The sequence below is a fragment of the Tachysurus vachellii genome, chromosome 9 (assembly GCF_030014155.1).
Source record: "Tachysurus vachellii isolate PV-2020 chromosome 9, HZAU_Pvac_v1, whole genome shotgun sequence".
Lineage (NCBI taxonomy): Eukaryota > Metazoa > Chordata > Actinopteri > Siluriformes > Bagridae > Tachysurus > Tachysurus vachellii.
Genome location: NC_083468.1, coordinates 25,423,907 through 25,443,138, shown reverse-complemented (window position 1 = coordinate 25,443,138; position 19,232 = coordinate 25,423,907). Strand labels below are relative to the sequence as shown.

General features: G+C 40.7%; 2 protein-coding genes and 1 pseudogene across 2 annotated transcripts; all 3 read right to left on the bottom strand.

Annotated features, from left to right (window-relative positions):
- Window positions 1-747: 747 nt before the first annotated feature.
- On the bottom strand, window positions 748-2,272 carry LOC132851159 (extracellular calcium-sensing receptor-like; annotated as a pseudogene).
- A 5,058-nt stretch (window positions 2,273-7,330) lies between these two features.
- Window positions 7,331-10,563, bottom strand: LOC132851457 (extracellular calcium-sensing receptor-like). Its single transcript, XM_060878356.1, has 6 exons — window positions 10,349-10,563; window positions 9,934-10,225; window positions 9,008-9,799; window positions 8,662-8,889; window positions 8,436-8,559; window positions 7,331-8,238 (listed from the first exon to the last, which is right to left on the bottom strand). Exons 1-6 carry the CDS (start codon window positions 10,561-10,563, stop codon window positions 7,331-7,333), a joined length of 2,559 nt encoding a protein of 852 aa, XP_060734339.1.
- Window positions 10,564-14,174: 3,611 nt separating this feature from the next.
- Window positions 14,175-18,313, bottom strand: LOC132851459 (extracellular calcium-sensing receptor-like). The gene is made up of 7 exons (XM_060878357.1): window positions 18,276-18,313; window positions 17,698-17,862; window positions 17,115-17,406; window positions 16,047-16,877; window positions 15,440-15,667; window positions 15,180-15,303; window positions 14,175-15,088 (listed from the first exon to the last, which is right to left on the bottom strand). Exons 2-7 carry the CDS (start codon window positions 17,805-17,807, stop codon window positions 14,175-14,177), a joined length of 2,499 nt encoding a protein of 832 aa, XP_060734340.1. The 5' UTR covers window positions 17,808-17,862; window positions 18,276-18,313.
- Between the last annotated feature and the right edge of the window lie 919 nt (window positions 18,314-19,232).

Here is a 19,232-nt window from a genome sequence, read left to right as displayed (position 1 = left end):
CTTGTTATTTGTAGAGTTTCAAGTTTGCTATGTCTGTTAAAAGCCATTTATTGATCCTCTAAACACTGCTAGCTTTGGCATTTGGATTTGTATGCTTTGCCATTTGCACCATTAGAACTCTTGAAACCAAATCCATGTATGTGGCTGACTCACAGAAAAGAGTTCAGATTTTTTAATGTATATGGGAATATCACTCAAGAAGACTTTAAAAAGGTAATATTATAATAAACCTTCCTTTGTTTGGTTGTTTAAGCAACTATACATAATATATATTATAATCATATTTTGCTGAACAGCTTCAATTTATTAACTGTTTCACAGTTAAATATTTTGGCCACTCATGGACGAACAATACAGTCCAATAATTGGGTTGCACCATGTTTAGAATTATTGTTTTGCATCATATATGTCTAATGTTTTTTACCGATGAAAATTTATAGTGATATGGTCAGTACAAAGCTAATACCAATTACCAAAACTTAAGATTTAATTGTAGTAGTAAATTGCTTGTACTTTACATTTTGGCTAACACTTTGTTGTTCCTAATAAGTGAAAAAATACAATCATTTTCTGAATTATGTGTGCATTCATTTATTCTTCTGTGAACCTCAAAAGACTCATGGGCTCATGGGTGAAGCTCAATCAAGCTCATGGGTGAAAATTTGAGATTTGTGAACCTTTATTTAAACATATTATTAAGGATACAATTCAATAATGTAGAATTCGTAAACAAATAGTCTTTTGTAGCTATTTGTTTTGTGGTGCTCGACCCATGATGGCCTTTTTGGTGTTCCGCTCAGGGTGTAAGAGTATAATGTAGCACTTTGGAGCAAATATTGCTACCAGTAGCCCAAAACTAGATGCCTTTAATAGAAAAGACCTCTACAGCCACAGAGTACTTCCCTGGAGAGCTGACGTACGCAGGCACAAAGGTGATCCACACGGCACAAAATATCAGCATTCTATAGGTGATGAATTTGGCCTCGTTAAAGTTATCTGGCAGGTTCCTCGCTAAGAAGGCCAGAAGAAAGCTTACAGCAGCCAGCAGGCCAATGTAGCCTAACAGAGTTGCAAACCCCATCACAGAACCCACAGCACATTCAAAGACTATTTTTGAACTGATGTAGCGAGTGTTTTTGTGGGGTGTAGGAGATGCTGTAGCCAACCAGACTATACATATAACCACCTGGAGGGCTGTGAGGACCAGAACTGTACCTCGCTGTTGGGCCACCCCGAACCACTTCATTGCATTTTGGCCTTCTGGCTTAGAAGACTTAAACACAGCCACAACCACCATGGTTTTGACCAGGATGCTGGAGATGCTCAATACAAAGCTGATACCAAATGCCACATGCCTCAGTTGGCATGTCCAAAATTGAGGCTGGCCAATGAACAGCAGCACACACAGGAAGCACGATTTGAGTGACAGGAGCAGCAGGAAACTCAGCTCAGAGTTGTTTGCACGGACCACAGGAGTGTGACGGTGGTGCACAAACACAATCAGAACCCCAGTACAGAAGTAGGTGCCAAACAGGGAAGCTGTTGTTAAGGAGATGCCTAGAAAAAAAAAACAGTCCCTAAACCTTTTAACGTTATGCTCTATTATTTACAAGACATAAAGGTCATGATTACTTACCTGTTGTGTTACTTATTTCTCCATCAGCACAGGGCAGACAGTCAAAGCAGCAGATTGGCATGCCCTTCTGTCTCGCTCTTCTGGTGCCTAGGGGGCAGCTTTCACTGCACACAGACCTTGGTGGCTATGAAATGGAGAGTCATCAAATCAGCAATGCAAACTTTAAAAAAGTAATGACTAGAAATAATAAATGAACAAAGAAAAAAAAACATTGCAGTTTTCTAAATGTAATTAACAAATACACCAAGTTTCTAACACATTATATGGTTCCTATTATTTTTATGATTATATTTACTTTCTTTATCTCAAAGTTCCAGAACAATGCATCTTCATTCAGTGTTAGCACACGGTCTGTGTGCTAACACTGAATGAAGATGCAAAGTTCCAGAACAATGCATCTTCATTCAGTGTTAGCACACGGTCTGTGTGCGCAGCTTCATCCACCACACCAACTGTGTGGAGCCTCATCGAACCATCTAGGTTTGGCTGCCAGTTCATGATATCATAGAGAGACAGAGGATTGCCATTCTTGTCAAAGGATACGTGGTCCCCAAAGCCAGTGGTGAAATTAACTCTCTGAATGTAATAGACAACCTTTACAGTGATTAGAAACGATATGACAGGCAGATAAGTCATGTTAATAATGCCTTTGATTGACAAGAACATTTTTCCTGCAATATAAACTAATTTTTTTAGAACATTGCTTCACATACAGGGATTAAGGAAAAAAGAAATCCTGAATCTTCAGCATTGCAAATTAGTTTCATACATAAGGCTATTTATTAGTGTTGGAATAAAATAGGATTTTTTTAGGACAGAAATAAAATAAAAACAGGACAAACCTTGATAACAAGAAGTAAAAATTAGTCCGATTTTTTGTTCTTGTTTAAAATTGAGTGGTCTGTTCCAAAATGTTCTATGTCTTTTAACTCATGTACATAAAAGAACAAGAAAATAAAATAAAAAATTAAATTAAATTCTATTCTCATATACATCTTTTGATCTCAATCCTAAATGTCTTCAGTCTACAGAATAAACTGTAGGGGACTGCAAATCTATACTTGTGTACTGTATATTTCTTCTCACTGCAACATGTGTGAAATTTATGCATGTGTGTATTCATCAACAAATAGATCAACATACTGAAAACCCTTAAACTCAATTTCCTATCTGACTATTAGCAGTGTGGAGGGTCACACTTACCATGAGGCCTTGTGACACAGAATGTCAAGGTATATCACTTCAAAATGTCATGTCACATATCTATTTGCCGCTACAATATTAAAGTAAGTTCAACCAGATCCTGCAGATGGCAATATTGGACAAGCATTTATTAATATTGCAGAATTTAACACAATTCCCTGCATATGTTTGAATATTCCACAGGTTCATTATCAATTATAAACAGGGCACTTGACAATTCCTGTTTACATTTGTGGCACTTTCTTATACAAAGTGACTTTTATTATATAAATGGGTAGCTGAGGGATAAGGTCCTTGCTCAAGGTTGAATAAGTTCTAGAACATAATAAGTCTTTTCAGTGCTCAGGTCATTGTTTTCTTCCCTTAAAGCTTCCTCCTTCCTCATTAGCCTGTGCTGATGTCAGTCACCTATGAAACCAGATGACATAACTTTAAGTTCTTTTATAAAACAGAGTCTTCCAGTTTGTCATACACTCTAAGCATGCCCATGACTTCACCCAGGAGCCTCTGTGATGCTTGGGGATATGCCATTGGGTGAGGGTGAGCTGGCACTGTTGGCTATATTTTTACTCCTCTGGCCCGAGGTTCAGTCCTCAGAGTCAAGCAGTGGCTGTCAGAGAATAGGGGAGTTTGATTCTCATGTGCTGGAGATGGATGGAGATGGTCTTCTTGGAGGGCTCTTCCCCCTGCATTACATAGCTCCAGAACCTGATTATGTTTTGACAGACCGACCACAGGTTCAGAGGTGTAGTGGGTGAGTGATAATACATGTATCTGAAAGTGAGACATCCACATGAAAGGAACATGACAGTTTGGTTCCAGTACAGAATGCCTGTTTTAGTCACAATAGATCGCAAGTCTATGCTGTGCTCTACGGTGTGTTTTTTCCAAATTGTTTTGTCACCTCAGTATTTCTTTTCCAGGCTATTTCCTTCCTTTCTTACACAACTACGTATATCTGTCGTTTCAGATTTGACCTGAGGGCTTTCCGCTGGGTCCAGACCATGGTGTTTGCTATTGAGGAGATAAACAGGAACCCCAGGCTTTTGCCAGGTATGAAGCTGGGTTATCGGATTCTGGACAGCTGTGATCATGTCCACACTAGTCTACAGAGTGCATTCTCTCTGGTTAATGGATCTTCTACAGTTCAGCAAGAGAGCTCTGCAGCCAGGAATGTTCTTTGCCTCTCTAAAGCTCCTGTTCCAGCAATCATAGGCCTAGCATCATCTTCACCATCCCGAGCTGTAGCCCAAACATTTGGGCCTTTTCAGATCCCTATGGTGAGCTTTGTTCTATAGCGAGGGAAATAAACCTAACACTGCCATGTTATATTTAATTTACTCTCTTTTTATTGCAACCTTAGTATTTGTGCTACACAGTGAGGCACTGAGGAAATACTGAGGAAAACAAATTGTTTGATATTGGAGTATGTACAATAATTACAATCAATAAGATTTCGTATTTGCAATACAATATTATGCAGTAATAATGTGAGAATCTGTAGATTCCATTGTCCTTTTACTGTGTAATGATATTGTAATGACACGGAACAGAAGCGGACCCAAGGTTTTGGGTCCACAGCCGAGCTGAAGGGCCGAGCGACGTCCACAGCCGAGCTGAAGGGCCGAGCACAACCCCCGATGCACCTCGGCCAGAACCAGCCCCAGAATCTAGGAAAGGGAGGGAGGGCGGGAGGGAAAAAAAAAAATTAAAAAATCCTCCACAGGACAGGGAAGTCCACAGAAAAAAAAAAATCCAAAAAAAACAGGGCAAAATGCGGGCCTGCAACACCCCCCGTGGACAGGAAGTGGGGCGGCGTCCTCCACAGAAACCAAATGTGAAGCGACGCCCCCCACCGGAAGGTGCGGGGCGATGTCACAGGACACCGAAAAACAAAACAAACCTCGGGCTGGCGACATGGCCCACAACCAGGAAGTGAGGCGGCGCCCCCCGCGGAGAAACCGGAAGCGGGGCGGCGTCCCTCACCGAAAAAATGCGGACCAATGTCACCAAACGCGCCAAGTCCAGGGGGGAAAAAAAAACCTAACAAAAAAAAAAAAATACTCCCAATCGGCCGGTCCAGGTTGCTGCTATCCCGCTGGGTCCTAATATGGCGGCATCTTCTGTAATGACACGGATCAGAAGCGGACCCAAACGCAGGATAGCATAAATAAACAGGGTTTAATAACAGAAAACACGAAACAGGACGCAGACTAGAAACAGGGCATAACCACAGTAGATGTGGTTATAGACCACAGTAGACCACAGTTAAATACAAAAAGACGATGACACAATAAGGATCAGGTGTGATGACAAGGGGGAGCAGACGAAGGCGGGGCAGACACGTGACGAGAAACGTAAACAGATACACGTGGCCAAAGTCCGGGCCGAGTCCTAACAGATATATTGAATATTTTATTTTTAGAATATAATAATGATTATTAATCACACATAGTAATGACACTGAGGATAGAACTACTTGGTGTATATTAAAAGAGTGAGTTGCAATGAACAGAACAATTTAAATGAACGAAATAGCAATTATGATAGTAAAAGCCAGGATGTTTGTTATTTTTTGTTTGTTTGTTTGTTGAATATTTTAATATTTCTTTATAATAGGCCACGTTATATGAGTATTTTGAGAAATACATATTAGGTAACATTGGTCTTAATTGACCCTCATTAAATGATTTGCTTCACTAAAACATATTTACTGTGAAATCCTACATGTTATTTTGCTATAATTTACTTCTCCTACACATGTATCTTTGGAAAGCCCCTTTAATCCATGCTAAAGTTTAAGTGTGTATTAAAATTCTGTTTAATAGCCATTATCCTTATGCAGACACAAACTATAATTCACAATCCATTTTTTTCACTTGCTTTGATTTACAGTGGTGGATTGATAGGTCTTATTGTACTTAAAATATGAACTTAAAATATTGTTGAATTACCAGTCAAAAGTCTTCTAATGATAACGTCAGAATCATTATTGTGCTTAGTTGGAATGAAAATGTGCGGTGGCTCCTGGTTATGATAATGACTGAAAGAATCTTTTATTCCCTCTCTCTATTTAACTGTTTCCAGATCAGCTACTTTGCAACTTGCACATGTCTGACTGATAAGAAAGTGTACCCAACTTTCCTCCGCACTGTCCCCAGTGATGTTTTCCAGGTACAGGCTTTGGTGCAGTTGATGGCCCATTTTAACTGGCGCTGGGTGGGCACAATTGGCACAGAGGATGACTATAGCCGTTATGGTATCCAAGCCTTTACTGAGCAGCTGGAAGCATGGGGTGGTTGTGTTGATTTTCACCGCACTATTGCCGAAGCACCCACGCCAAAACAGATCAGTTCCATTATCGATGCCCTGAAGGCCTCCACAGCCCGAGTTATTGTGATATTTGCCTCCGAAGTTCAACTTCTAGAGCTCTTTTCAGAGATGGCATTGAGAATGGCAGAGATGGCATTGAGAAACCTGACAGGCTGGCAGTGGGTTGCAAGTGAAGCCTGGGTAGCTGCCAGTGTTCTTACAGCTCCTGTGTTTCAGCACGTGTTAACTGGGACCCTGGGGTTTTCCATTAGGGGTGCAAATATCTCTGGGATGTTTGAGTTTCTCAGATAACCCAGGATCAGCCTTCACTAACATGTTCTGGGAAGAACAGTTCAACTGCCGGCTGGGTTATGCCACCAGTGGGTTGATGGGAGGTGTTTTAAATTTTGGGCCAAAATACAATAATTGATGCATGGCATTTCTTCTTTCACGAAGAAAAAGCCCACAGATGTGGAAGAGGTAGATTGCACATATGTATCTGTTTAAGGGCCCCTGTAATGTACTGAAATGTATTCATTAATGACCTGTATTTATTTAGTGTACAAGTGTTAAATGTTCTTGGTATGGGATGTGACTCTTGCCATTAACTCATTGATGCAGTCATTGGGCAGTTGGAGGGAGCCCACCGACCTTGGTTTCTCACACTTTTGGCTCTCCATTAAAATTACCACATGGACTTGGGATTTGGGTCTTGGGACAATTGTTGGATGGTATATTATAATCACACACTTTTTGGTTTTTGGTTATGTTCTGTAAAGCTGCTTTGAGACAATATCCATTGTTAAAAGCGCTATACAAATAAATGTGAATTTTAATTTGTCTTTCATAATAGTCAACAAAATTGTGGCACTATCCAATAAAATGCATTAATGCATTAAATTGCCTGTGATGAATTCCCTATAACTGACATTGTTGGAAGGAAAGATTTACTACGACTGCATTACAATATAGTAAAAACTTTTTTATTGTTTTCTTATCACAAATAATTTGATATCAACAAGAATAATCTATGACAGCTGCAATCTAATGTTTAGCAATAAACTACAAATACATAGAAGCTCAAAGACACAATAATGTAAATTCTTTTTTTTTTAATTATTGAATTACAAATGCTTACAAGCAGGACCTGACCTTTTTATTGATAATTAGGTTATTAGCTCACTTCGCAGGTGCTTTACTCATCATTTGCTTTTTGGTATTCTTTTCTGGTTTCATTATGATGATATAACACTTTGGAAGAAATATACAAAAAAGTAACCCAAAGCTTGATGCTAAAATGGCAAATATCTCCACAGCTACAGTGAATTTTCCAGAAGAGCTGACATAAGCAGGAATAAATGTGATCCAAACTGCACAGAATATGAGCATGCTGAATGTGATGAATTTAGCTTCATTGAAATTGTCAGGCAACTTCCGGGCCAGAAAAGCCAAGATAAAACACAAAAGAGCCAAAAATCCAATATAACCCAGCACAGCCCAGAAACCTATGATAGAACCCAGATTACATTCTAGAATAATTTTTTCTTTGTAGCTCTTTAGATTTTTAAAGGGGAAAGGAGGGGATATTGATATCCAAAGCACACAAATAAGAATCTGTATGAAAGTGAAGGCAAGTACACTGAGTCTCTGTTGTGGAGGCCCAAACCATTTCATGGCATTACTTCCTGGAAGTGTAGCCCTGAAGGCCATTAACACCACTAATGTTTTTCCCAGAACACAGGAGATGCAGAGGACGAAGGTGATCCCAAAGGCTGTGTGTTGCAGCATACAGGACCACTGAGAGGGCTGACCAATGAAAGTAAGTGAACAGAGGAAACACAGAGTCAGAGAGAAGAGCAGCAGGAAGCTCAGCTCAGAGTTGTTGGCTTTGACTATTGGGGTATTTTTATGTCTAAAGAATATTACTGATATTACCATCGTTATAAAAGCACCAATAATAGAAACAGCTGTTAGCAAAATTCCCATCGTTTCTTCATAGGACAAATATTCAACTTCCTTCTTTACACATTCATCTTTCTGTGAATTTGACCAGTATTCTTGGGAGCACTGTTCACATTCAGTAGAATCTGGCAAAGATTTTAAAGAGAAATATACAATAAACACCACATAAGATGCACAGGGAAAATAATCAGTAGGATTCAGTGACAATGCAAAAGCTTATTAAACCTTCCTAGACATGATTTAGAGAATCACATGTACAGTATATGTCATGAAATACATGATTCTAAAAATTATTCTTGATTCTTTCTGGGTATTATTATACCTGCCATTTTACTGATTTCCCCATCGGCACATGGTATGCAATCAAAGCAACATATAGGCTTTCCTTTCTGCACAGCCTTCCTTGTACCAGGAGGGCAGTTCACACTACATACAGATACAGGTACCTGTGAGTTCGAATATATACATATGTATTATTTTAATAATTAAATATTTTCCAAACAAATGACAATGTCATAAGGATAAAGAAAAATTTTCCATTCTCTTACCTGACGGGCATTTTGTGCCCACACTATAGAGGTCAGGTTTATTGCTAATTGTTCATGACTAGGTAATGTGTGGTCATACAGTCCAACAGTTCTAAATTCATGCTGATTTTTGTCATTGGTTTGCCAGTTTATTATCTCATATTTTGCAGGAGGGTCACCATTTTTGTCAAAATAAACATCTTCTCCTTCTTTGGTTTTGAAATATACATTTCTGAGGTGTTGTAAAAACTGTCAAAAATACACACAAACACACACAGAGAGAGAGAGAGACATGTGACATATGAGACATTAGATGTGACATGCTACATGCCTGGTCTATTGTAATAAACATTGTTTATTAACTCACTGTGACAGGACCAGGCTGTTCCTTTGTAGGACATGTTTCATGGCAGCCAAGAAGGTTGTGCAGCGTATGGCCAATAGCATAAACTCCTTTATACACATTACTAAAAATGGGCATTGGTGACATATCAGTGAATGTGTTTGTAACTTCAGACAGCTTCTCTTCTCCTGTGCACACTGGCAAGCCTCTTGAATCATTCTGCATTGTGTATTCACAGTCAAACAAAGCCTTCCACAATTCAGGGAAAATTGCACTGCCTACAGTTTTCAGTGGTTTTACATCTAGAATGAAGTCCTGCAGACCTGTCACCTTTGCTTTGGGGATTGATAGTCCTATAGCTCCTTGCAGTATATTGTGCTTGTCCAAACTGGCTAGCTCTGGGTAAAAGATCCAGGCCTCTGTTCCCACCCACTGATATCCAGTGATATTGTGTTCAAAAAATACATGCAAGAGATCCTCCAAATCCCAGGTGTCAAGAAATCCAACAATCACACGAGAAGTTGAGATTTTAATCTGGTCAATGATTCTCAACACTCTTTCTTTTGAGTATGTTCTAAAATATGGAAGGGAATATTCTAAGCAGATGCCTAACTTCACTGCAATTTCAGTAAATGCAGCCATACCGTTGTTACCATAATCATCATCTCTTCTTATTGCTCCCACCCAGGTCCAGCCAAAGTGCTTGACCAGCTCTGCTAGTGCTCTGCTCTGGTAATAATCACTGGGAATAGTGCGCAAAAATGAGGGATATTTCCTTTTGTCACTGAGACATTCACAAGTGGCATAATGACTGATCTAAAATAAAAATCACATACACGAGTCATTTTTGTGCATCATGTTTAAACACAAAATTACTCAGAATGACAGATGCACATTTCTGTTCTACTTTTTGATTATTTGATTATTTGATTTAACGACAAAATACTTACAATAGGGACACTGAATGGTCCAATACTGTTCGCGATAGCCATGGACACTGATGAGTATGTTTCACCTATTATAGCTTGGACCTGTGCTGGCTTTGTACAGGGTTCATTTGAAATTGAGTTCTCATTTCCATTAATAAGTGCCATGGCCATTCTTATCCCCTGTGCAGCAAAACTACATGTATCATAGATCTTGTATCCCAGAGAGACACCTGGCAGTAAAGAAGAACTGTTATTTATCTCTTCTACTGCAAAGATCAAAGTCTGGGAAAGCTGGAGTGCTCTCAAATCAAGGCTGGTTAGGAAAGTAAGAGAAACAATGTAAAGATTAGACTTTTAAGCAGTTACATAAATAACTTTTCAGCTTGATTTTATTTTACCGTTTACTAATTTATATATTTTTTTCTATTCTGCTTACCTCGTGCACTTCACTGGAGGTGGCTTGAACACATAGGATAAGTCAATGGTCTCCCAACTACTATGTAAAGGGAAAGCCCCTCCAACAATTATATCACCATCTTTCCATATCTGTGGGTTTGCAGGCTGTCCTTGTAGGCTACAAGCAGTCCCATTTGCTCTGGAAAAATTAATAATGGCCATTACCACGTGCAAAAGAGTAAAGACAGACTCCATAACCTATTCAGATTAAGAATAGTGATAAATAACAAGGGAGTATGTCTGGTCTGATGTTTTGGCTGGTTTATTAAGATTCCTGGTATTTATACAGATTTAAAGAAAATTCTCTATGGAAAAATTACGCTTATGGGCTGCTCAAAAAAAGGAGGTGTGGCTTTCCAATCCGAGCAGCGTTTATCTGAAAGAATTAGGCCTCCGTGGTTGGTGTAACTTGTTTTGCCTATGGGCACTGGTGGCCTGGAAGTTTCTTAGGGGTGTTTTCAAGTTTCTATTCAAGTTATCTTGCTTCACTGAATGTTATAGTTTAATAAAAGAATCATGGTCTGCACATGTACAGTACATAGACTAACTGCAACTGAATTCTAAGACCCAGAATGCACTCAAATACAGTCCTAGCATTGAAGGAAATCCCAAAATATTGGTATGGGTAACTGCTGATCACTAGCCATTTCGGAAATAAACCAGAAGACATCCATTTACAACTGAATAATTCAATTTGATTTAATTCAATTCAGTTCAATTCAATTAAAAAAGTTGAATGTTGTGTAAAAGGTGGATTATAGTTACTAACTAAGTACATTTTTGCATGCCAGCAGGTCCCGGTTAGTGTATCCAGTCATTCCTTTATACAAGGCAAAAGAAACATATCCAGTCATTACTGCAATTTATTGATGATATTATTGAGTCAGGAGCATGACGTATGAAATCTAAGTTAGGGAAGTGTCCATTTTTTCAGAAAGAGATAATTTTATCAGAGGGAGTGTCAACAGATTCAGTGAAAAGATATAACTACACCAGGTTACGTATGTAACCCGGTTCCCTGAGAAGGGAACGAGATGCTGCGTCAGGGCTGACGCTACGGGAATGTTTCTGCGAGGAATTTGTGTCTGAAGTGCTGTGTGCACACATGCCAATTTAATGGCTCGGGAAGGACACGTGAAGAAGTGATTAAGTGCCAGTATGTCTATATAAGGGCATCTATATCACATTACTCCAGCTTCTATTTGTCTGAAGGAAGCACGAGAGGATGCCCGGGGTGTGGCCAGCGAAGCAGCGTCTCGTTCCCTTCTCAGGGAACAGGGTTACATGACTGTTGACTGTACACCGGTCGATGCCTGTGCCAGAGGCCATGAGAGAGCACGAGCAGACTGGGAACAGACCATCAATGGCCCTGCAGGACCTGGGACCCTGGAGTGGGGTCCAGGTCCAGGTTATAGAACCTGATAAAGGTGTGTGGAGAGGACCAACCTGCTGCAGCACAAATATATTCAAGGGAGACACCACTGGCTAAGGCACTGGACGTGGCAATACCCCTAGTAGAGTAAGTCCTGATGCCCTGAGCCCTGACATGGCAGGGGAAATTCTAGGCAGGCGGAGGCGATCGACAACCACCTACTCTTTTGAGAGAGGCCAAGGCTAGGAGTAGAGCCAACTTCAGGGTCAGAAACTTCTCAGGGTCTGACTCCATGGGCTCAAAGGGGGCTTCCAGCAGCCCCTCCAGGACCACAGAGAGGTGCCAGGAAGGAAGGCGCAGTGTAAAGGAACGCCTCAGCCACCTGACACCACACAGAAAGCTAGAGACCAGAGGCTGCCTACGCAAGGAGGCCCCAAGGACAGGTTCATGTTTTGCAGTGTAAAGTACTTTAAAGTAAACTTTAAAGTAGACAGGGACAGGCCCCGAGAAAAGCAAGACTGCAGGAACTGCAGCACTGTACCGACTGGGCAGTGAACTGGATCCTGACAGTATTCACCGCATCAGAGGCAAAAAAGCCTCCACTTCAGAGCATACAGCTTCCTAGTGGAGGGAGCCCTAGCATTTAGTAGAGTCTCTGTCATCTCAGATGAGAGGCCTGCCTTTAGGAATTGGTCCCCTCAGGGGCCAGACCCAAAGTTTCCACATCTCGGGGCGGGGGTGTAGGATTGCCCCCTGCACTTGAGAGAGGAGATCCTTTCTGACAGGAACCTCCCATGGAGTGCCGTTCAGAAGGGAGACCAGGTCTGCGAACCAAACTCAAGAGGGCCGAGGGGCAACTAGGAGAAGGTTGACTTGGTTTTGGTGCACTCAGAGCTACCAGGGGGAAGGCGTACAAACGAAGCCTCGGCCACATCCATACCAAGGCATCCAGGCCCAAAGGGGCCGGATCAGAGAGGGAAAACCAAAGCGTACGGTGAATCGACTCCTTGGAGGCAAACAGATCCACTTCCACCTGGCCAGAAATCTGCCAAATTCACTCCACCACGTGTGGTTGGAGACGCCACTCCCTGAGCCTCAGCACCTGCCTCAACAGGAAGTCTAAATCCCGATTTATATGCCCCAGAATGAAAAACGCTCTCAGCAAAAGCAACCTGCTCTCTGCACAGAGCAGAATCTGCTGCGCCATCCTGAACAGAAGGTGTGAACTCAGACCGCCGTGTTGATTGATATAGGACACCACCGCTGTGCTGTCTGTCCTTACTAAGACATGGCAGCCCCTGAGATTGTGGGAGAAAGTGTTTCAATGCTAGAAACACAGCCCTCATCTCCAGGCAATTTATGTGCCATGAGAGATAGGGGCCCTCCCATAGACCCTGGGCAGGACGGCCATTCAAGGCCGCTCCTTAGCCCGAAAGCGAGGCGTCCATTAACCCTGATGCAGCATCGAGTTCCCTTGAAAGGGAACCACAAATTCTGAAGTAATTCATTTATTTCTTGCAAATTCACACATTTGATTTTTGATTAAAATAAAAAGCAATTATAGCATTTTTATGTTCTTGTTATTTGTTTCAAGTTTGCTATGTCTGTTAAAAGCCATTTATTGATCCTCTAAACTCTGCTAGCTTTGGCATTTGGATTTGTATGCTTTGCCATTTGCACCATTAGAACTCTTGAAACCAAATCCATGTATGTGGCTGACTCACAGAAAAGAGTTCAGATTTTTTAATGTATATGGAAATATCACTCAAGAAGACTTTAAAAAGGTAATATTATAATAAACCTTCCTTTGTTTGGTTGTTTAAGCATCCATCCATCCATCCATCTTCTACCGCTTATCCGGGGCCGGGTCGCGGGGGTTGTTTAAGCAACTATACATAATACATTATAATCATATTTTGCTGAACAGCTTCAATTTATTAACTATTTCACAGTTAAATATTTTGGCCACTCATGGACGATGTTTAGAATTATTGTTTTGCATCATATGTGTCTAAATGTGAAAACATTCCAGTGCTTACTGTATGTAGATGCTAAATTTGCTGTTACCTGTTTTTCACCTCAGAAAATAAATGAAATGAAATGTTTTTCACCGATGAAAATTTATATTGAGATGGTCAGTACAAAGCTAATACCAATTACCAAAACTTAAGATTTAATTGTAGAAGTAAATTGCTTGTACTTTACATTTTGGCTAACACTTTGTTGTTCCTAATAAGTGAAAAAATACAATCATTTTCTGAATTATGTGTGCATTCATTTATTCTTCTGTGAACCTCAAAAGACTCATGGGCTCATGGGTGAAGCTCAATCAAGCTCATGGGTGAAAATTTGAGATTTGTGAATCTTTATTTAAACATATTATTAAGCATACAATTCAATAATGTAGAATTCGTAAACAAATAGTCTTTTGTAGCTATTTGTTTTGTGGTGCTCGACCCATGATGGCCTTTTTGGTGTTCCGCTCAGGGTGTAAGAGTATAATGTAGCACTTTGGAGCAAATATTGCTACCAGTAGCCCAAAACTAGATGCCAAAATAGCAAAGACCTCTACAGCCACAGAGTACTTCCCTGGAGAGCTGACGTACGCAGGCACAAAGGTGATCCACACGGCACAAAATATCAGCATGCTAAAGGTGATGAATTTGGCCTCGTTAAAGTTATCTGGCAGGTTCCTCGCTAAGAAGGCCAGAAGAAAGCTTACAGCAGCCAGCAGGCCAATGTAGCCTAACAGAGTTGCAAACCCCATCACAGAACCCACAGCACATTCAAAGACTATTTTTGAACTGATGTAGCGAGTGTTTTTGTGGGGTGTAGGAGATGCTGTAGCCAACCAGACTGTACATATAACCACCTGGAGGGCTGTGAGGACCAGAACTGTACCTCGCTGTTGGGCCACCCCGAACCACTTCATTGCATTTTGGCCTTCTGGCTTAGAGGACTTAAACACAGCCACAACCACCATGGTTTTGACCAGGATGCTGGAGATGCTCAATACAAAGCTGATACCAAATGCCACATGCCTCAGTTGGCATGTCCACAATTGAGGCTGGCCAATGAACAGCAGCACACACAGGAAGCATGATTTGAGTGACAGGAGCAGCAGGAAACTCAGCTCAGAGTTGTTTGCACGGACCACAGGAGTGTGACGGTGGTGCACAAACACGCCCAGAACCCCAGTACAGAAGCAGGTGCCAAACAGGGAAGCTGTTGTTAAGGAGATGCCTAGTGGTTCTTCATAGGACAGGAACTCCACTTCCTTAGGGACACAACGGTCCTTCTCTGGGCTGGACCAGAACTCATCAGGGCACACAATGCATTCATTTGAATCTTAGTGCGAAAGATAAAAAAAAAAACAGTCCCTAAACCTTTTAACGTTATGCTCTATTATTTACAGGAAATAAAGGTTATGATTACTTACCTGTTGTGTTACTTATTTCTCCATCAGCACAGGGGAGACAGTCAAAGCAGCAGATTGGCATGCCCTTCTGTCTCGCTCTTCTGGTGCCCAGGGGGCAGCTTTCACTGCAAACAGACCTCGGTGGCTATGAAATGGAGAATCCAGATACAGCAGTACATAAAAATAATGAGAAACTGCCACTGTTTCATGTGTAGTTTAACATTAAGCCTGTTCTATAATGTTATAAGCTGTCAGTGATTTTTATGTATGTGTTTGTTTACTTTCTTTGTCTCAAAATTCCAGAACAATGCATGCTCATTCAGTGTTAGCACATGGTCTGTCTGTGCAGCTTCATCCACCACACCAACTGTGTGGACCCTAATTGATCCATCCTGGTTTGGGTGCCAGTTCATGACATCATAAATAGCCAAAGGATCACCATTCTTATCAAATGATACATGGTCCCCAAAGCCAGTGGTGAAATTAACTCTCTGTAGGTAATGGACAACCTTTATCAGCGATAAGCAGAAAAGACAAATGTTAAACATGTCTTTGATTGGTATTAACATTTTACCTACAATATAAACTTATTTTAGGACAATGCTCCACAATCTAATGGAATCACATAGAGAATCACATGAATAAACATTAAGTTATTTTGCATCTGTAAGATTTCTTTACATACATTTTTCTTAGATTTGTACCAGTTTAGGGTTTAAATAGTTAAAACAATTCAAATACAGGGTGAATACAGAAATAATCTGTAATTAATCACTGTGACCTATACACATAAAACTATGTAGGCATACTGTATATTCTCCCTGCATCATGTTGTTGGCAACATTTTTGCAGTTCTTCAATAAGCATGTGTGTATTTGTCAGTTTCACCTGCCAAGGCTGCAGGGTAGATATTTTGGCACAGCTTTGATCATGAAAGGGCCCTTTGCCCTCCTCACACTGTGTCAGGTCATGAAGGGCATGAGCTAATGCATAAACTGCTTTATATACATTATAAGAAGCCCTTAGTTCAGACATATCACTGTATGCTGTATTTGTGCTGCTCAGATCTTCATTCCCTGTGCACAACATTTTCTCATCGTCCCTGGCAGCCTGCATTCCATCTGAATCAAACCTACATTCAAACATCTCCTCCCAGAAGATCCGGACCATGTTGTTTGCAGGCTGCATGTCAAGGTGCAGACGTAGTAGAAAGTCCCGGAGCCCTGCAATCTCTCCACGACGAATGGCAATGCCTAGAGTTCCTCCAAGGAATGGTAACAGGTGAGGTGTGAGGAAGACGGGTGAAGTAGCCCAGGCTTCACTAGCTATCCATTGCTTTCCTGTTACATTTCTCAGAGCCACTTCATCCATTAGTGGCAACAAGTAAGCCTCAGTAGAAATCACCACCACCACCTTGGCTGTGGAGGATTTGATCACTTTGACAATGCGCTCCACATCTCTGCGGTTGTTGTCCCTTGGCAGCATCTCAGAAAATGCCACACAGCCACCTAGCTGTTCCTGAACATCCTGGTGGAAGGCATTGGCAGCATGGATACCATAGTCATCATTGCTGTACACCAGGCCCACCCAGGTCCAACCAAAACGTTTAAGGATCTGGACAATGGCACGAACCTGGAAAGCGTCACTTGGAATTGTCCTGAAAAAGGAGGGGAACTGATGCCGATCAGTGAGACAGGAGCAAGTGGCAAAGTAGCTCACCTGATGAAAAGTGAGAAAGAACAGGAGAGGAAGTAAGAGAAAAGGAATGTTCAAAAAAAAAAAAAAAAAAAAAAAAGCATAAATGGGAGATATAGAAAGGAAAAAGCCATTCTTAATAATTAGAATTAATCTATTGCCACATAAGTAGAACAAAAATAATAACATTATAGATTTGCAGTCAGGCTACATTTTTCCTCAATTCTTTAAAAGCAAACTGGTCTTCCCCTGACTCTGTACCATAGGCACTCGAAACAACCCCAGCACACTAGAGATAGCAATAGAATGAGTGGAACCCGGGTCCCCCACTATCCCAATCACCGGGGGAGAACTGGTGCAATGCAGTCCAGAGGCAATTTCATCAGTTCCACTGATCAGGGCTGTGGCTGCCCGAAATGCCACAGCAAGCTTCACACAGTTATCATACAGATGGTAGCCCAGTGTGATGTTAGGAAGCAGGTTGGGATTTCTATTGATCTCGTCAATAGCAAAAACCATAGTCATTGCCTGCTGGAAGCTTGCCATGTCAAACCTGCATCAATATCACACACAAAGAAATAAATCATATGAGTGAAAAAGGTAATAATAGGTGTATTGATTCAATTATGTAATCTTGCTTTGTGACACAAAAATATGCTTCTTAGAAATATACACATTCAGTCATATAATGCAAGAACATGCAATTGCCTTTAGCAACATGTCCGTAATTCCAACAGATCATGTTCGTTAATTAAGTCACTTAATAAATTAAATCGTTTAGCTTTGGTTTTTGTTACACCCATTTGCACTTTTCTTTGTATTATCCTTTTCTGAATCCACTCACTGTTTACAATAGGGTTGCTCCGGCTCACTCGTGAAGCTCAACTCTGGAAACACAGTTAGAAAGTGGACTTCAAACAGACCTCCTAAAATAAGGTCTCCATCCTGGTGCATCCCATTTAGCCTGAATTGGCCCCGGAGCTGACAGTATCCTGAGGGTATGTCCAAGCCAGTGGCTGAAGAGGTGGAGTAGGACGGGGACAATAATGAGGCTAAGCACAGATACAGACATAAATCAGGCCACATATTTCTTTCTCTGTGCTTCTCTATCTTTCCTTCTCTTTCTTTGGTTTATATATGGCTGAGTTTTATATACCTGCTGAGGTCACATGGGCCTCTGTGGAAATGGCTTCATGTTTTTACTTGGCCATATGAAAAAGGGAGACGACATGTGTGTAATGTAATACAGTTATACTGAATTTTAATGAACAATGAATAAGATTTGAAAGAGCAACAGTTTTGGCATAGTCAATTTGGACCTCAATCCAGAACATAAAATGGTAAGTACTTACTGCCTCTAAAGTTTGTAGAGGTGGAAAGGGCCACATAAGGCCAAAGATATTGACATGCCATAAAATGATTAATAAAAAACTAACAAACAAACAAACATACAAACTAAATTCTAGATTTGACCAGGAAACGTTTTTTATTTTCCACCTGTCCTGGGCCTTTACTATAGAATGTCATGTCACACATCATCATGTCTCAAAATTTCAACAGTCAGATAACTGTAAATTCCATCAGATCCTGCAGATGGCAATATTGGACCTGTCTAACACTTACTGCTCCATGTATCTGAACACACACAATTACACACACAATTACACACACACACACACACACATTGTGTCCGCTATTACAGTATGTGTATTTTATACAATTACATTTCTAATCTAAACAAGTGCAGTTCTAATCTAAACAAGTGACTTCTTTCTTTCCTTCTTTCCTTCTCTGCTTCCTTCCTTCCTTCCTTCCTTCCTTACTTCATTTAACACTTTCCGTAATAGTTAAGTCTTTTCTAGGCCAGGCAAGGCAAGATTATTTATATAGCACATTTCATACACAATGGTAATTTAAAAAAGTGCTTTACATATAAGAAAGTAAAATAATCATGAAAACAATAATCACAACAATTAAACAAGGAATTTAAAACTTTTAAAATTAATTTAAAATAAAATTAAAACAAATAAAAAAGAGGAAAGGATTATACATAGTGCATACATTAGTTTGGACGTAGCACAGTGCTCATTCAGAAGACACAGCTAAGCAGAGCTGCTCTATGCTCAAGTCATTGTTTTATTCCTTGCATCATTTCCTTCCTCCTGATTGGTCTGTGTAGATGTCAGTCATGTACGAAAACAGGTGACATATGTCCATTTATAAAGCAGAGTCCACCACTCTGCCAGACACTATAGCAGGAAAATCCACTGCACATGAATTCACCCAGGAGCCTCTGTGACGCTTGGGAATATGCCAGTGGGTGAGCTGGCACTGTTGGCTATATTTCTGCTCCTCTGGCCCAAGGTTCAGTCCTCAGAG

What these genes read in the sequence shown, in the direction of transcription:
- LOC132851457 (XM_060878356.1), bottom strand. Translation starts at nt 10,563, where the DNA reads ATGGAGTCTGTCTTTACTCTTTTGCACGTGGTAATGGCCATTATTAAT. An exon ending in GGGCACAAAATGCCCGTCAG is followed by an intron (nt 8,560 to 8,661) that starts GTAAGAGAATGG and finishes TCGAACTCACAG; the next exon opens with GTACCTGTATCTGTATGTAG. An exon ending in GGAAATCAGTAAAATGGCAG is followed by an intron (nt 8,239 to 8,435) that starts GTATAATAATAC and finishes AATCTTTGCCAG; the next exon opens with ATTCTACTGAATGTGAACAG.
- LOC132851459 (XM_060878357.1), bottom strand. Translation starts at nt 17,807, where the DNA reads ATGCACCAGGATGGAGACCTTATTTTAGGAGGTCTGTTTGAAGTCCAC. An exon ending in GAGCAACCCTATTGTAAACA is followed by an intron (nt 17,407 to 17,697) that starts GTGAGTGGATTC and finishes ATATTGATGCAG; the next exon opens with GTTTGACATGGCAAGCTTCC. An exon ending in GGTTGTTTCGAGTGCCTATG is followed by an intron (nt 16,878 to 17,114) that starts GTACAGAGTCAG and finishes ACTTTTCATCAG; the next exon opens with GTGAGCTACTTTGCCACTTG.